At 38.4% G+C, this 18,436-nt stretch overlaps 3 protein-coding genes across 3 annotated transcripts in view; all 3 read left to right on the top strand.

Annotated features, from left to right (window-relative positions):
• Positions 1–18,436, top strand: part of LOC140936010 (lectin BRA-3-like) — a 98,512-nt gene that overhangs the window by 21,139 nt on the left and 58,937 nt on the right. The gene's annotated exons all lie outside the window — the stretch shown is intronic.
• On the top strand, positions 3,217–14,804 carry LOC140932823 (uncharacterized). Its single transcript, XM_073382329.1, has 15 exons — positions 3,217–3,396; positions 3,474–3,829; positions 4,160–4,324; positions 4,625–4,738; positions 4,925–5,053; positions 5,351–5,447; positions 6,194–6,412; positions 7,483–7,859; positions 8,180–8,347; positions 8,728–8,838; positions 9,124–9,240; positions 10,086–10,176; positions 10,580–10,954; positions 14,171–14,293; positions 14,644–14,804. The coding sequence occupies exons 1-15, from the start codon at positions 3,315–3,317 to the stop codon at positions 14,802–14,804; spliced, it is 2,685 nt and encodes an 894-aa protein (XP_073238430.1). The 5' UTR covers positions 3,217–3,314.
• Positions 16,548–17,352, top strand: LOC140932822 (uncharacterized). The gene has a single exon (XM_073382328.1). It carries the CDS (start codon positions 16,548–16,550, stop codon positions 17,112–17,114), a length of 567 nt encoding a protein of 188 aa, XP_073238429.1. The 3' UTR covers positions 17,115–17,352.

Raw genomic sequence — 18,436 nt, 5'->3', positions numbered from 1 at the left:
TGTAGATCAAACAAGCCTGGCAGTTTAGAAGAGTTGTTAACCGATGAGTACGAACAGAAATCCTGTACGGCTGGTTGTTTACTTCAGTTCTCGACTTGTTTGTCGTCCTGAATGCCATTCAGCTATATGAGCTGTCTACAATCAAACCGAAAGGTGGGTATTTTAGTCATGAAGTTTTAAATTCAACTTACCAGGTACTTACAAAGTTTCATAAAGTTTGTACAAAAAGTTTGTTTTGCTTTCGGAAAAAAGGATTAGAAAAACACTCAGTACTTGTCAAAAGAAAACTACGGTTATAAATGTGCTTATTTTTAATAAACAAGTCGACTTTCAGAATTGTTTTCTTACTTTTTTAACTTTTTACGAACATTAAAAAACATTAAACATTAAATCGCAGTTTTGAAACTGTACCATTTCTAGCAAGTCGTCCCCGCTTTTGTAAACTAAGTGTCCTGTTTAGTTTCCTCCGCTTAAGCTTTTAGCAGAGAATCCAAACGGGATGCAAGTCTTGCATCAGAACTTTCTGGCTATTATTCTCAGAGAACAGAAAGTGACTCTTCTACGAAACTTAACTAAACAAAAACACCGAAGGTCGGCATTCGTTCGGCAAATGACCGCGTCTTGCATTATAAAACTTAAAATTTTATGTGTTTGTCCTCTTGATAATTACAATTAACCAATCAGCGTGCGAGATATAATTCAGTTATTGTAAAAAAATATGCTTTCTATAGTTTTTTTGCATTTTGTTAACTTATATTTGAAACTCCAAAGACTTTTAATCTTTTACGGGAGTAGAATGAATCAAAACGTTGTGGAATCTAGACTGACATCTACTTCGAGAAAAAAAAAAAAGCCGATGAGCAAATGGCACGTTGAATTGACATAGTGAAAATACCCTAAATTTGAATTTTTTTTCATGACTAAACAAATGTTTGATTTCAATGTATAAAATGAGCATATTATAGGTTGAGTTCACCGTGACGTTTTGTATACTCTTGACTGCGTGATGAAATGACTGCACTACGTCCGAAAATTAGTTCTGACCAAGAAAGTTTAGGTTAATTTTTCAGGCTATCAGCATGTCCGACAAAGTTAAGACGACGGTTATTGTTCGTTTTATTACAAATTTCTATACAGAGATATCAGGAAGTAATCATGACGTGAGTGGTATCTTGAGGGACAACCAACCGTATAACTGCGACTTTCAGTGCTTATATTAGTTGTATTGGCGATAGAAATGAACGACATTTATACCTAAATGTAAAGCGCTCATAGATCAAGAAGGTTTTTTTGCAGCGGTTTTCGCATATTTTCACTTTTCATACCAGTAGTATATATCCACGGTCTAGCCAATTGTCCTGTATGTCACGCAAATATATAAATAGATCGGGTAATTATCACTATAATCTGCAATAATCAATTTTTTTTAGCCCAAAAGTGGAAGTTTAAGTCATAATAACATTACAATAGAAAAAAAGAACGGAAATTAGATTACACATTATCTTTTAACAGAAATTTAACAAATGTTTAGGCAGCGATTCTTACATAATTTGCCATGTTGTCCTTATGCAAAATAAACATCTGTAAAAAAGGGAAAATTAACTCCGGCATATCTTGGATTTACCACTGAAAAGAATAACTCTAACATTTTAAAACGTACCTTTTGTAGCCCATGGTTATCTATATCAATATTTCCTCCTTTTAGAAAAGGAAAATAACAAAATCATTGGACCCTTTCATGGTTACTGAGATAGACAACGCGTTGGAACGAGAATAGTTATTTACCTTTGTCTCGCGGAAGTCGTTCGTCTTCAGATAACATGGGGTAACAAACCTATGTTGAGGTCGCTATGAAGGAGAAATACGGTGAAAGAGGATAATTCCCTTGAATCGCAAACTTTATAGCGAAAAATTAAATTAAGTCGAGGTTGGACAATTTAGAGGAGCACTATGAGTCTAAACAATAAAGGTTTTTACTCTCAAGGCTCAAATACGACTAGAGGCCATACCGTACCGAGTCCTTGAAATTTCTTTCTTTTTTTCAGAGTATAACACGCTGACTAAGCAGAATTCGAACGATCGTTGTGTGATCTTCTGCGAACTAAATTTTAATCAAGTATCCTGATTACAATTTTCGGATCTCAGTATAATTGTCTTGGCCTGAAATGGGTAAATGAAATTCGGCGTATCAATATCAAGCATTCAAAAGTAAGAGGAAAGTGTTTGTCTTTTAATACTCTGGTTAATTTCTCGACGCAAACGTTGCTTCTAATAAAAGCCATGAAAATTTTAATTTTAAGCAAATATTCAGAAATTATAAGCAACCTAAATATACATACAAGGGAATAAAAAAGTGTGCGGACTCGATAAACTGAATATTGAAATGCAAATCTGAACAACTTGTTAATGCCACATAACTAACTCGCAAATGTTTTCAATGAATATCTCTTGCTTCACTGCTTGCTCTGTTAACTGGCCAGGGTGATGTAAACCCTTCGCTGTATCTAACAAGCTACACCTCCGGGGCCAAGAGGGAACCTTCCTGCCCGCTCGAGTTCGATGGAATGTGCGTGTTCGTAAGACTTAATCATCAAAGTATGGAAAGGAAAAACAAAATACAGTTTTCTGTGGTCGAGATTCGCCCTAGATTATCTTTAAATCAAAATATTAACTTTTGTTGTGGCGGAGGTAAATATAATAATTTTTCGGATTCAAAATAATTCAGTAAAGCTTGCGTCATGGAAATGATGAAGTCGGCTATCAATTTCGTGGCTGAGACCTCACCTAATAACTCTCCGTGAAATTTTGGGCCACATAAAACAAATGATATAATCTTCGTTTGGTTCATTTTTTATTCAAGATTATAAGTGCTCTAGGTTCACACAAATTCCCGTATTACTCAGTGGGTTGTTGTGTTTTTTGCCTTTATTATATATAGTATAAAATATCCTGACAGATCAACTGGAAGCGTTTCAAAGTTAAAATTTTCAGTCCTAAAATTATTTTTTGAAAACATAATTTTAGGACCTAAAGGAAACAGAAGAACAGAGGAGCCTCTTCCCCTGCATTTTTCAATACATCGCCATGGTAGTGGTGACAGTGCAGTGAATGAACCTACGTGCCTACCCTTCTCAGTTTCCGCATAACTCTTACAATTGACTACCTCAAAGATCTTTACTCCCTACCCCCCCCCCCCCCCCCAAACAAAGCAAATGAGATCTACTAAACGCGTAAAAACAAGTTGGACTATATTGCCACGTATTGCTAAGAGGTATAATGTTTAACAGAGTGGATTTTTCTTCATTTCAAGCAAGATGTGTATCGAGCAAGAAGTCCGTGTGCAGTTGTTGTTGGCTTTCTTCTTCATAGCTGCACTTACTTACCAAGACGTTGAAGGTATAAAAGAGAATATTCTTCTCTGTATTTTGTTTTTACACTTATTTTTATTTTTTTTACTTTTTTTCATTTCCCAGCGCTGAGTATCAAAACTGGAATATGCAATTTCACCATTACTACTCCTGGTCTGTTTGCGTGTGAAAAGGTTTCGTTTGAGAATCCTTTCAATAGCAGGCAGGATGTGAAAGTTTTCGTTTCCAAAAGCCACGCAACAAAGAGTTATAGTGGTGGAGATGGCGCGGCTATTTGGGTGGAATCTGTGGATAATAAAGAATTTACAGTTTGTGTTTTGGAGTACGGAGATGGTTCTAGTGGGACTACGAAAGTGAACTGGATGGCACTGCAATCTGTTGCTGTTGGCGCTCAACTAGACACCGTCTCGTTGGATTCTTGGACTACTGGAGAAAAGTGTAAAAGGATCGCCTTTGAAAAGGTTAACATTTATACATCTTTAAAAAGGTTTACCCATCTTCATATTTTTTGCTAATTTTTTGCTTTTAAAAAATTTAGTGAGAAAGTCGATATTTCGATTCCCTTTGTTTCCACGTGGTCAAGTTCATAATAATCGTTATATTTACAAATTCTGTGTTTAATTCGTAAAACTCTTCTTAGTTTTTCATCTGCAAAAATTCTACCCAATTTGCTTCTTTCAATTTTAGAATGATTTTTTTCTTTCACACTTCCCTCGTTTTATATCATATCCTTGTTTGTGTGAAGAAGAAATGTTATTGATTATTTATTTCGTTCTCTTTTACTTTTTCAGCGTTTCTCAATTCCTCCGAGCATCTATGTAACAGTTCGTCACCAAATTCTCAAGAGACCTCAGGACGCCTTGGCATTGTGGGTAGAGGATGTACGCAGGGATAGTTTTAAGGTTTGCCTCAGGGAAACGAAAATTTTTGATGGGCTGCATAAAAACATCAAGGTGGTAAGTGAATTCCTTTTGTTACCTGTTACATGTTTAAAAGTAGACTCACACGACAACCAAGCGGTTCCTCCCTTGCTGCAACTTACAGGGGCTGTGCTCTAGCAGGAACCAGTTGTTCCTGGCGCTCTACCTTTGCTCTTTGCCTAGTAGAAATCGTAGCTTTTTTCATAGAGATCCCAAGTTGGGTACCCTTTGATTTACACGGGTTCAGAGAAATGGGCTCCCTTCTCTTAGAAACAACGTTGACTTGAGGAAGAATATATTGATAACATTGTTAATACTTTTTCACTTGTCCTTCAGGACTGGATAGCATTTGTTAAGCTGATGACGCTGAATTCTACCTTGATCCATGGCCTTGTAACAACAAAGAATAACTCACCACTAAACAAACAACAAAACAACGCTCTCTGTCAGGTAAAGTAACTAATCAGCTATACTGTTTTGGTTTGTCAGTCACTTATATTCATAAATAGAAAATCTTTCAGAAATTCATTGCGCTCTAATGTTATTGTCGTTAACCATTTAAACGACATATATCCATGATATACCGCATATGTGTAGAAAAACTTAAGAACGCTGATTCTTTTCTTGTTTTTTTAGATAATAAAGTTCACTGATGCTTTCTATGCCCCTCCGGTAGTAATGGTTTCACCAAGACTCAGTTACCACAACAACAACTCCCGTTTCTCGGCTTCTGGAACTTGTAACGCAGTTACTGCGTGGATTCAGGTAACATATATGAAACTTGGAGCCATTTTTCTTAGTCCATTGCGTCCTTGGGCTGCCTTCTTATCTTTTCCCTTCGAACTTACTTTTAGCATTGTCTCTGTTTCAAATTTTCATGTCGTTTAAGGAGTCCAGAATAGTTTTTTTTTGCTTTTTTTCTCCCAATTTTTCCAACCAACCTGTGCACGCCACGGTTTCGCTTTGTAAACGACCTTTGGTAGTGACATAGCAGTTAAGGTAAGAAAATACCTGATGACGCTTAATGATTGATAATCAGATACTTCTTATGATTGTGTCTAGCATACCTTTACAAACGAAACCGAGGTGTGTATGAGAACATACAGCAATAACGCCAATTATAAGGACATCGTACAACTGGATTACCTGGTGATTGGAGGTACTTAAACAATATATCAAAACCTTGGTAAAGGCTGTATGCTGCAGTGTATCAAGTACAATTTATGACATGAATCTTTTGAAGTCGTTTCATGAAAAGCTTTATTTCTCTAATTAATGCTATTTTTTGTTGTCTCTTTTTAGGGGATTGTAGATTTGGTTGACTGAAAGAACATGTTACTACTATAATTTCGTCGCAATAATTTTGTGTATTCAAGAAAATGAGATTTTTTTAGAAAACTTTAAAGTCTAAATTTCTTTGGCACACTGGTTCTCCTGATCACGAAATTAACAGGCTCATATGTGATGTCATAAGACAAAAATCCAGGAACTGAAAAACGGGATCACACGCATTCTTATCCTTTTCTTAGAGTCACCAGTGTTGTTGCGTCTAACCTCAATGCACCTTATTGGCATCTTAAAGCAGTTTCAGCTTGTAAATTAAACGAAATTTTTGTAGAATCTATACTTGTTTTCACGTGTTCCTTAATTTACGTTATAGTTTCTTAATATACGTCAGAGCCCCTTTGTTTCCGAGAGGCATCCGAGTGAAGACTTGCACAAATGGTGTGCCAAAACAGCGGTAAATTTGAACGTGTTATTAAATCCTCTTTAATAACATTGTGCTCAAAGCAATTTTTTTGTCGCGCACGTTCTCATAGTAATGTGCATTTTCAATTCTAAAATAGTTTTTAGGGTGTGGGCACTTTAAATCTAATCTGTTTTTATTTGCTTAATTATCTTCAGACTTGGATCCCTGCATAGACGTTACGTGTTACTATCACAGCTTCTGTAAGGCGTTTGGACCCGATGATGCACGCTGTGTATGTGTGGATAGCTGCCCATCTTACAAAGAACCCGTTTGCTCATCAAATGGCACAACATACGATAACAGATGTTTGTTTGAAAGAGAAGTTTGTCTACTTCGACTAAACTTTACCGTGCAACATCCTGGCAGCTGTGAAGGTTAGTACAGTTGTTTTTGTGAATCTGTTAAAAAGTAGTTTTTGGTGTTATTAGAATTCTGTATTAATCCCTTAGCGAATTTTTCGAATGAGCTATTTACTTACCCATGTAGCCTGGAGGGAAAAACGGCGATAGATGCGTGAAGTTCAGAATTTTACGTAATTTTGCTAAAACGTTTGATATGGAGCAATGCTAATAAGAACACTGGTCAGAAAAAGTGGCGGAAACACTAATTATATGTTTTAAGCATTTTCAGTTAATTCTCAACGAAAATATTTGTTTTCTTTTATATATGTAACACTGAAGCAAATTGAAAACTGATTCTTCTCTCTGAGATTAGTAGTAGTAGCAGTAGCAGTAGCAGTAGCAGTAGCAGTAGCAGTAGCAGTAGCAGTAGCAGTAGCAGTAGCAGTAGCAGTAGCAGTAGCAGTAGCAGTAGCAGTAGCAGTAGCAGTAGCAGTAGCAGTAGCAGTAGCAGTAGCAGTAGCAGTAGCAGTAGCAGTAGCAGTAGCAGTAGCAGTAGCAGTAGCAGTAGCAGTAGCAGTAGCAGTAGCAGTAGCAGTAGTAGTAGTAGTAGTAGTAGTAGTAGTAGTAGTAGTAGTAGTAGTAGTAGTAGTAGTAGTAGTAGTAGTAGTAGTAGTAGTAATCGTTTGCATTTCGTACCCGGACGTAGCTCTGCCTAACATATCTGGATAACCTTTCCTAGAGTTATATTTTTTTAAGCATAACTGGAACTGAATCTTTTCTCTGCGAGAAGTAGTAGTTACAGTGAATGTTCACTTTCCTTTCCTTTAGCGCTAATAGGCTTGACCATTTGCCACCGTGTAGCTCTGCTCAGGATGCAAGTTCTAATCCCTCCACTGCTTGCCATGCTATTTACCTAATGCAGTGACATGCGATACATTGTCCGCTGTGAACTTTCCCTGGACTTCTATAGTAGAGAGTAACAACCCTCTTTATAAGAACCACTCATTTGCTGCTTTGTTAACATTTTTAAGTTCTGGGTAATGCCTTTTGCTCCGCATGCTTGTCATACTAATCTATATTTCATCTTGAAATGTGTTTTCTAGGATTTCCTTTTCAGCGTGGTCGTCGCCACATGCCACATATTCCATCCTTGGGCTACTCTCACTGTCATGCCATTCATTTCAAACCGTTTGTGTTTTACCCTGACAAACCCATTCAAGTGCAGATAACTGTCAATCATATGGATACCAGTGACAAATCGTATGTCCATGACGCGGCAGTATCGTGGGTTGAAAATGTGAATAACGACGGATTCACTGCTTGTGTAATGGCGGCAGGATATAACGAACGAAAGTCGTATGCTAACGTGACAGTTGATTGGATGGCGTACCAAGGTGCTCCAGTGGGTGGCGTGACTGGTGAAGTGCGCATGACACAGTGGTGGACTGGTACGACTTGTGCGACTGTCATGCTTCCTACAGTGAGTGGCCTGTGTTGGGTTTTCTTGTCCTTTCCAGTCTTTTCAAGATCATATCTTTTGAAACGCCTCACTTCTACTGAGGTCACTCAGTTAATAATAACCGATCGTTTTTAATATGCATCAGCAGTGATTTGTCGTTCTGGTGCAGCCGTACACTTATTACCAATAGTCGAACAATGTCATGTTAGTACAAATTATTCTTTTACCAATTTCCAGCATATCACAAATGTCATGGGTTCCTTTTTGCAAAAATACGAAATTGATTCCTGTTCGTGACTTTCTAAGAGTTAAGAGTTGCCTAACTCGGATTTATTTTTCAGGGAAAATTCTCTGTGATACCGTCGGTATTTGTGACTGCCAAACATTACAATCCAGGATTAAAACGTGACGCAGCAAGCGTATGGATTGAAGATGTCACACAATCATCCTGCAAAGTTTGCTTGAGAGAACTGCAAAACTACGCTGGATCACACCAAGACGTTGTTGTTGTAAGTAACGCTAATCTCATGGAATCGAACGAACAGCGTTTTTCGTTGGACACTAAGTGCGGCAGACTGGTATCTTTCTCCATCTCATCTTTTCGCTTTTTTACGCTTCCAGCAGTTGGTCCAGCAGAGATGCACGATTTTTTGTTTGAAAATATATTTCCCTCCATTTGTTTCCTCTTCATCCGGCTTTGTCAACCCAACCATGTTATTGCTTTCTTGTAACCTACGATGTCGGTCGGGTGGCTGTTTTATATAAACCTTGTTGAGAGATTACCATTTTATTTTCGACGTTGACACAATCTTTTTGCAGTTGGGTCGTGAGACTGAAAAAGAATTCTTTCTTTTCATTGTTATTAATTTATTTATTTACTTTATTTCAGAATTGGTTAGCGTTTTCATATCTTGACGAGCCTCCCTTCTCAGAACACAATTCGATTTACTTTTCGAATGATAAACCTCCCGCTCAGAGTCATTATAATGCCTTCTGCAAGGTCAGTATTCCAGTCCTTTCATTAGTCTTTTGGGTTCAGTTCCCGTCACAGTGCAGTTAATTTTAATCGAATAAATTTACAATCAGAGAGCAAAAGAAAACGGTTCCCCTATCATGTCTCTAGTGATGGTAGTTGCACTTAATCAGTTTATAAGACTGCCTGTCATATTTCAGTAAACATTTAAAATGAAATGTAGATTTTTAATGCCCTAATGTGGAACAAGTCTTTACCTTTTTATAAATGTCAGAGACTGAAGTTTTACAATTATGTAATTTCTTTTGACAGGACGCTACTTTTACTAAAGTTTATAACTCAACTCCACATGTGTTTGTTTCTGCCAATCATTCCACCAAAAATGGAAGTCAGAGTCCAATTCATAACAGCATAGCTGAGTGGGTAGAGGTATGTTTTTATTTATTTATTTAACTATTTTCTTTTTCATTTATTTTATGAATTTCTGTAACATAACACTTGCAACCACACTTACATGTGTTGTGTGCAAGTTTAAAAACCTTATGAAAATACGAATGACTATAATTAACACTCTCTATTTTACAATACAGATAGCGTTCTATTGAGAATAAGAGCTTATAGAATACAAAACGTGCGAAGAACAGCAAAAAAGTTAAATTTTATCCTTTTAACTAACGATCGGGCATAACCCTTGGCTAGTAAAATGACCATGAATTATGGAAAGTCGTTAAAACTGTGTTTAAAAAGAAGCTGTGTAGCTGTATAGCAGAAGGTAAGCAAATGTTGTCAAACAAAAAGCAATGAGAAAACTAAAACTGACGTTAAGCAAGAGAGATTGAGCTAAGAGTGTGAATCCCTTTGCCCCATGATGATTATTTGAAATCTATTGAAAGTACGCACGCGTGTGATGAAGGTTATTTTTATCTGCTGTTTCCTTGACCCGCGCGGTCTACTTTCCCGTGAACGCGACATATTTCGCCGCCAAACATTTGAACTTTGACAGCAGTTATCGCATGAGAGGTTTAAGTTGTTGACATGTAATAACGCGCACTCAATTGTCCGCTTTCCTCTTCCCTTTGAAGCCCTGTTATGCAAACTTGTTAAACAGGGTTGATCACTTCTTAACATGTGTCAATCTGAGAAATATGGAAAGTCTTCTAGTCAAGACCTACCTGAACTGTTCTATACTTTTTTTTCTACTAGCAAGGAAAAAAAATGCCTTCCGCCGTCTGTGTGAACTACTTAATGAGCTGATAAACATCCCTTTCTTGCAGTACATCAACAAGACAGGCTTTCGTGCTTGTGTCAAAGAATTATATGAAGCAAAATATGACCCATTGTCGGTAACGTACACAGTTTTGTCTGGTAAGAGCTCTACTGCTACAAAACTAATAAACTTCAGTACTTACAACTCTCTGAATAATAAAAAAAAGAGGAATACAAGCAATACACAAAAGAAATGCACAAAAACTGGAGGAAATAATGAAAACTGCATTCGGGTGATGATGAAAAACAACGTTCATCCCTTTTTCCAAATACGTTTTCAGGTGTATAATGGTGTGCTTTATAATACTTGCAGTTATTTTTGTCTTATGTATTGCCTTTATTTTGTCCTGAACAAAAAGCTTCTGCTTTTCCATTTCCTTTTTTAATCGCAAAAAAAAACAGAAATAACAAAAATGTTCGAAGCACATAACTGCACCTAAAGCTATACATTTTAAGCAATATGATTAGACAGTTCACTAATTCCTACTTTGCATACGCGCAGACATCTGTCCATCTGGATGGGATTACTTCAATGGATACTGCTATTTAACAAGCTCTCTATGCGCTCCTTGGGTGACTGCTGTGTCCAACTGTTCAGCAATGAACTCATATCTGGTAACAGTGCACAACCAAGAAGAAAATGTCTACATTCAGCACCGTCATAATGGAGAGCGATCATGGGTTGGACTTAATGACCGAAGCTTTGAGGGATCATTTGTCTGGAAAAACAAGGAAATAACCAGTTTTCGGTTCTGGGCTCCGCAACAACCAAACAACTGGAAAAACGAAGACTGTGTTCACACTCTGGGTGCCAATAATGGCTACACTTGGAACGATGTGTCCTGCGATAACTGCTATAACTATACTTGTGTTCAAGGTAAAAGCGGTCATCAGGTCGGTTTTACAACTTACATTAAATGATCTGTTAGTTGGCACCTGAGGTAATCTCGGGGGTTGTGGCTCACGTCAATATTTAATAACAGGAATGTAACCAAAACAACAAAAAAGCCATCTAATGTAAACGCGCATGGATGTAGTATCATCTTTCAGTCATAGTAGAGGAAACGGAATCAAAGCTTAAGATTTTAACAAAGGTGCTGCAGTTTATGTTGGTAGCTATCTTCTTTTTTTTTCACAATAAATGAATGCTTAAAAAAGGGGGAGGGGGCACCTGTACACAGGCTAGGTTTTTATTGGTGAAAAGGATCAAAATGATAAGAATGCCATTACCAATTTGGGTAATGGATTCATGATAACCGTCGCGAATATAGAGACATTCCTTGGTGCAGTTGGAGTAGTTAGTGTAGTTGGTGTAGTCAGCGTAGTTGCTGTACTTGGTGTAGTTGCTGTAGTCTGTGTAGTTGGTGTAGTTGCTGTAGTCTGTGTAGTTGGTGTAGTTAGCGTAGTTGCTGTAGCAGGTGTAGTTAGTGTAGTTGCTGTAGTTGGTGTAGTTGGTGTAGTTAGTGAAGTTGGTGTAGTTAGTGTAGTCGGTGTAGTTAGTGTAGTTGCTGTAGTTGCTGCACTAGCTGTAGTTGGTGTAGTTAATGTTGTTGGTGTAGTTGGTGTAGCAGCTGTAGTTGGTGTAGTTAGTGTAGTTGCTGTAGTTGCTGTAGTTGGTGCAGTATGTGCAGCTGGTGTAGTTAGGTTAGTTGGTGTAGTTAGTGTAGTTGCTGTAGTTGGTGTAGTTAGCGTAGTTGCTGTAGCTGATGTAGTTGGTGTAGTTAGTGTAGTTGGTGTAGTTGGTGTAGTAGGTGTAGTAGGTGTAGTTAGTGAAGTTGGTGTAGCTAGTGTAGTTGGTGTAGTTAGTGTAGTTGCTGTAGTTGGTGTAGTAGCTGTAGTTGGTGTAATTAGTGTAGTTGGTGTGATAGCCGTTGTTGGTGTAGCTGGTGTAGTTAGCGTAGTTGCTGTAGTTGCTGTAGTTGGTGTAGTTAGTGTAGTTGCTGTGGTTGGTGTAGTAGCTGTAGTTAGTGTAGTTGCTGTAGATGGTGGATTTACTGTAGCTGGTCAGGAGCCCATAACCCGCAGCGTTCAACTGCCATAAATTCGTGTAACGGCGTTTTTTACAAGTGAGTTTATTTTTAGATAAGCTTTTCCCGCGAAAAATGACTGTTGCCGTTGACGTCCGCATCAATCAAGATGAAAAAAAATGAGGACTAATTTTGGTCCATCGCGAATGCGTTGCGTTCTATATGTAATTCCGTTCTTCTTTGCGTGAATTATGCGTTGTCGCCGAAGAAGTAGCCGTCCCGGGCTCTTCTACGTTTTGCAGATCTTCCTCTGAACTGCTAGTTTCCCTGTAAATACTGAAATTGTCGCTTGAAGTACTGTCAGAAGAATCTTCTGAAGACTCCTTACGTGCTTCTGCCATGCTTTTTTTTTTCAATGTGAAGAGCTGTCCTGGTTACGTATTAAAAGTTTATTATTGCTGACGCTATTGCTTGTTATTGGCTTTTCGAAGGCAATTCCCGGGAAAGGCTTATCTAAAAATAAACCCACTTGTGAAAACGCCGTTGCATAAGCGCAATATGGAAGTTAGACGCTCCGGATTATGGGCTCCTGAGCTGGTGTAATAGTTGCTGAGTTGGTGTACTAGTTGTAGCATGTGTAGTATGTGTAGTTGCTGTAGTAGCTTTAGTTGGTGTAGTAGCTGTAGTTGGTGTAGTTAGTGTAGTTGCTGTAGTTGATGTAGTAGCTGTAGTTGGTGTAGTTTTGTGTAGTAGGTGCAGTTTGGTGTAGTTGGTATAGTTTGGTGTAGTTTTGTGTAGTTGGTTTAGTTCGGTGTAGTTGGTGTAGTTTGGTGTAGTTTGATGTAATAGGTGTACTTTGGTGTAGTAGGTCTAGTTTGGTGTAGTAGGTCTAGTTTTGTGTAGTTGGTGTAGTTTGGTGTAGTTTTGTGTAGTTGGTGTAGTTTGGTGTAGTTGGTGTAGTTGGTGTAGTTTGGTGTAGTTTTGTGTAGTTGATGTAGTTTGGTGTAGTTGGTGTAGTTTGGTGTAGTTTTGTGTAGTTGGTGTAGTTTGGTGTAGTTTGGTGTAGTTGGTGTAGTTTGGTGTAGTTTGGTGTAGTTGGTGTAGTTTGGTGTAGTTTTGTGTAGTTGGTTTAGTTCGGTGTAGTTGGTGTAGTTTTGTGTAGTTGGTGTAGTTTGGTGTAGTTTTGTGTAGTTGGTGTAGTTTGGTGTAGTTGGTGTAGTTGGTGTAGTTTGGTGTAGTTTTGTGTAGTTGGTTTAGTTCGGTGTAGTTGGTGTAGTTTTGTGTAGTTGGTGTAGTTTGGTGTAGTTTTGTGTAGTTGGTGTAGTTTGGTGTAGTTGGTGTAGGTTGATGTAGTTTGGTGTAGTTGGTGTAGTTTGGTGTAGTTACTGTAGTTGCTGAGTCAAATTAATGGTGGTGATTTGCTAACACCTGTGAAATCTAACGCAACTTTCTGAGGGTTGCTTCTTTGGGAGGCTCGTTACTTTCCGAAACTTTACGGTAATATACCGATGAGGTGATTATTGCTGCGATCATCTACCCAACATAATGCAAAAGAAATCTAAGAATAACTTTACCCGTTGAAAGCTTTATAAGAAGGTAAATCAATTATAATAATATTTTAAAATAAGCGAGTTACAAAGCAACATCATTTCATTAAACAAACAACAACAACAACACCCTCAACATAAAAAATATATATATATATTAAACAGAGAAGGCGCCAATGACACACACAACAGTTTTTTTGGTGTTCGCGTAAGTTAGGATTTACGTAATTTTAGTTATTATCTGATAGAATAAATCTTGTATAACCACAAAAACTACAACAACTACACCAAACTACAGCAACCACACAAACTACACCAGAAATACACCAACCGACACCAAAATACACCAACTACGCCAAACTATAGTAACTACACCCACCACAATAACTACACACAATACAGCAACTACACGAACTACAGCAACTACAGGAACTACACAAACTACACATACTACACCAACTACAGCAACTACGCTAACAACACCAACTACAGCAATTACACCAACTACACTAACTACACCAACTACACCGACTACAGTAACTTCAATAAAATAAGTGCAATTTTATGATTTTCATGTAGATATCGACGAGTGTACAAGCAAAATCCATAACTGTGACAGAAATGCGTTATGTAAGAACACTGAAGGGTCTTTCACCTGTACCTGTAAACCTGGTTACAAAGGAGATGGCAAGAAGTGTAAAGGTAAATATCTCAGTAGAACACGCAATTATCGCATTCTCTGCTTTTAATTTATTAGACTGAGGCAAACACATTTGTCGTGGATTCTTAGCTGTGAACTGGGACTAGCCTACACTACAGGTTTAAGCCGAGGAATCTGTTCACATGCATTATTATTTTTAATGATTTTCCCCCCTAGTAGCCTCAACTCTAAGTTACTTCCAGCAACAGGAATCACTACTCATCTGAATGAATAAAGCAAGATCCGGGATGCTGATTACCTGTATATTGATACTATTTTAAGTCTCTTTGAAAACGATTGCCGGCGTATTCTTCAAAGTTGATCTCTAATGTTGATATCTATTTTGTTGTAGCGACACGCGGTCTGTTTTCCTACGATCCCGCTCAATCCTGCAAAGAAATCAAGGACTTAGGTACCTCCAATGGAGACGGGGAGTACTGGATTGACCCTGGAAGGACTAAAAATCCTTTTAAGGCATATTGTGACATGACAACTGACGGAGGTATGGTTTGAGTTGAAGCTAGGGAAAACCCATTTTTTTCTAAAGTAAGTTCAGGAAATTCTCAATACCTAAAAATATGAACAAAATTCACACCGATAATTTAGTCCTTACTTGTAACAATAGACTTTGTATGACAATTAGAAATTATTGGATGAGAATTACGCAGATCAAGAAGGCCTTCGGCCTCGGCGGATAACACCCCAAATGAGAGTATCCGGTTAATGACTTCGATAGTACAGGCTATCGCCAGACAAAAGGGACAGCAACAGAGAAACCCGAGTACGAGTTACCTCAGTTGTTTTAGTACTGATAGAGAAATTTACTGGTTTTGCGCAGAAAAAAAAAACTTGATCTACTACTTAAAAACATAGCAAAAACAGCAAAAGTACCCTATCTTCAAGACTAAGAAGACACGTGAAATCCACCAGTTTATCAATTCTTCTTGTAACTGTCAAGTGTTACCATGGAGAAGATGTTTGAATGAATAATAAGCCTCGTTTTAGTATCAACTTCAGACTAGCACCCGCCTAGCGAGTCACGAATTTCTTAGTGTCGGGTTCTTAGTTCTGTACAGTGCCGCAAACGATTCCCAAAGTAGACCGCAAATGATCCTCAACCGTAAATGATCCCCATTGTCGACCGCAAGTGATCCAGTGAAAAGTAGAGGACTGGAATACTGTTTTAGGCATGGATGGTGAATGTGCTGAGAATTTGCACATCGCGTAGAACAATGAATAAATAAAACTGTTTCTTTTGGTACAAAATGTATTTTTTTCTCATTTCGTTATTCAAGCATTTGATGTTTCGTAGCTGTGAAGATTTAGGGCAGGAAGGACTTTAAGAAGGAAATGTTTCTTTCATTTTAACGCTTAGGAATAGGGAAATATGACCCCGAAATATGACCCCTGTATTTATCACTCTGTAGAGGTTTTTGGTTTATTTCGAAATACACTTAGTAACTACAACTCGTGAAAATGTTGCGTCTAGTGCTAAGGACCCTGTCGGCGCAAACCCGTGTATTCATTTCCCGTTTCTTTGCTGCTGGACACACAGACAGTTACAACATTAGGGAAACAGAAACGAAGGAACGATTAAGTAGAAAATTTTGTACCTATGAGCAAAGAATTATCTTTATGGGTTTCAGTCTACTAGAGCGAGCTTTTATCTGGGGTCGTTTTCAGAGAGTTTCGCCGTTACAAAAGTTATCATTTCCTAAAGTTGATACGAGGCAGGGTTTGAGCGATTTCTTCTTAAGAGTATTGCATCTAATTGAACTATAGTATGTGAATTTAGTTCAGTGAAGCTTTAATGCTAACCAGCAATTAAGCAAGAGCTATTGTTTTACTGACAGTTTAAGTGTTTCCTTTTTTTTGTTTGCGTTTATTTATGTTATATTTACGGTTTCTTATATTTTCAGTCTTGGCATTTATTTGTTAAATTTATTGAGTTGAATTTTTAATACTTTTTGTTGCGATAATAAACGTGACACGATGACCCAGTAACTTAAGTCCAGGCCATTCTGATTTTCCTCTCGGGATCATTTGCGGTCGACAATGGGGATCACTTGAGGTCGAGGATCATTTGCGGTCCATTTTGGGGATCATTTGCGGTCTGAGGATCGTTTACGGTCGGGATCAGTTGCGGTACTGTACAGTTCGCCTGAGTTATATTTAACAATGATTAGACCCAAGGTGGCATGGGTTTCCGCCGTGTGAATTATTTTGAACTAAACATTACTGCTTCTTTTGGTCCACATGACAGATAAACCAATGATAAACATTTATCGAATTTCAGGGGGATGGCTTCTTGTATCCAACGTTATTTCGCATGGTTCTTCAACGACTCAGTTGCCAGTTAAGACGTCGTACCGCGGAGTAAGCAGCAAAGAGATGTTACTCACAAAAAGCGCCATGAAGGAGCTGAGGAAGCACTTGCATTTCACTCAGATAAGATTTTACTGCAAGAAAGGAGGAGGTCGTACATTTCACATCACCACGGCTGCTAACAGCAAAGGTGAAGCTGCCGTGAAATACCTCAGTGGTGAGACAGATGTGATGCCTGCCTCTTGTGGCTCGTTTGTGATCATGAGCAATGATAACTCACGGTTATCAAGAGCCTGCAAAGATTGGGGTTACGAAAACGGTGCTAAAAAAATAGGCAAATGGGGGGGTTTTGATAGAGATCAGGACAGATTATACGACCACACTGCTTTTGTATGGGCAGCTTACCACTGGCTTCTTGTACCGTCTAGCAGGTGGGAATGCGACGATTACCATGTGGGAGTGTCACGTGGCGATTTTTGGAAAATCTTCGTGCGATAGGACCTCATAGATTGAAGTCACCATAACGGAAGCCCTTTTTTTTTTATTTTAAGGGGTCAATTTTAAAAGAAAGCTAACCACATCGGCACTATTCAACACCAGGATCTAAAGTAAAAACAAGCAAGAATTACTGCAATGGTCCTAGTATGAGTAAAAGGGAAATAATATAACACTCAATAAATGGCATCATGTAGTATTAGATGAAATAAAAATAAAGAAAGTGGGTGATTCATTAGTACCGGCTTTTTTCTTACCCCCCGGGATCATGGAAATGTGCGATTTAACGTAGATAGCCTGATGCAACAGTCAAACTAGCTCCATATCATTTTTATTATTATTCCTGGTATTTCTGATGGGATTCTTCATTCCATTTCCCACCAATCGAGAGGAGATAAGTGATGTTCCCGATTGCTGAAAGTGCGACAAATATTCTTTGTAAATGTACCTCCTATAAGTAGTTACCACTGATCCTCATGCACCAAGGATCAATTATCGTTTCGAGTTAAGGGACATGTCTAAAGTTCCAATGTATTAAACTGGCATGTAAACTGTCTAACGTTTTGAAAAATTAAAAATACATTTATCTAGGGTGACCAGTGGCACGAAATCCCTAGAGCCACCCTCGGCGAGTGAAAAGTAAATGTATGCAAATTAATTTTGGCTCGTTCCTACGCGGCTTCACCGCTCCCATCTCCGGAGGGGGAGGGGGAAGAGGGAAGGGGGCAAACCCAATTACAATTTATACGCAGAGGCTCCGTTTGAGGTTCAACCCCTTAGCGTTTTCATCGTACTTTTTTTGACAGAAAAGTTACCCTTTTCATATACCTTCTATTAACAAATCGCACCCCTTTCACATATCTAGCCTAGAACACTGCATCCCTTTTAACTACTGTGAATGCACTGTCTTCTTTTAAATATGAATAAATCAGTAAGGCAGGAAGTTTTCTTGATTTCTACACAGCCTTTCAAAACCATTTGTTAGCCCTTTCAGTTCTTTATACACCGAGTAGCAGATTTCCTTTCCCTTCCATGTACCTCAACTCGTCAAATCCCTACCCTTTTATATGCCTGAAAAAGGTACCCCTTTCGGGCGGGGCCTCCCCGTACAGCAAATTATAGGAAGTACCCCATCGGATCCCCTCTCACGCGTGCTCTTGATATACTGTGACTCAAAAGAGAAATAAGAGGCTGCTCTCAGTCTACCAACTCCCATAGGCGACAAATCTATCCGAAACACCAAATTTTCCCACAGGAAGCCCTATCGTTAGAAACCCTTGTAAGCGACCTCTTGTGACCCCTTGCTATCTCTTTAAGCGACCACT

This window comes from Porites lutea, chromosome 4 (genome assembly GCF_958299795.1).
Source record: "Porites lutea chromosome 4, jaPorLute2.1, whole genome shotgun sequence".
Taxonomy (NCBI): Eukaryota; Metazoa; Cnidaria; class Anthozoa; order Scleractinia; family Poritidae; genus Porites; species Porites lutea.
The sequence above is the reverse complement of the archived record's forward strand: the minus strand, read 5'-3'. Positions and strand labels throughout refer to the sequence as shown.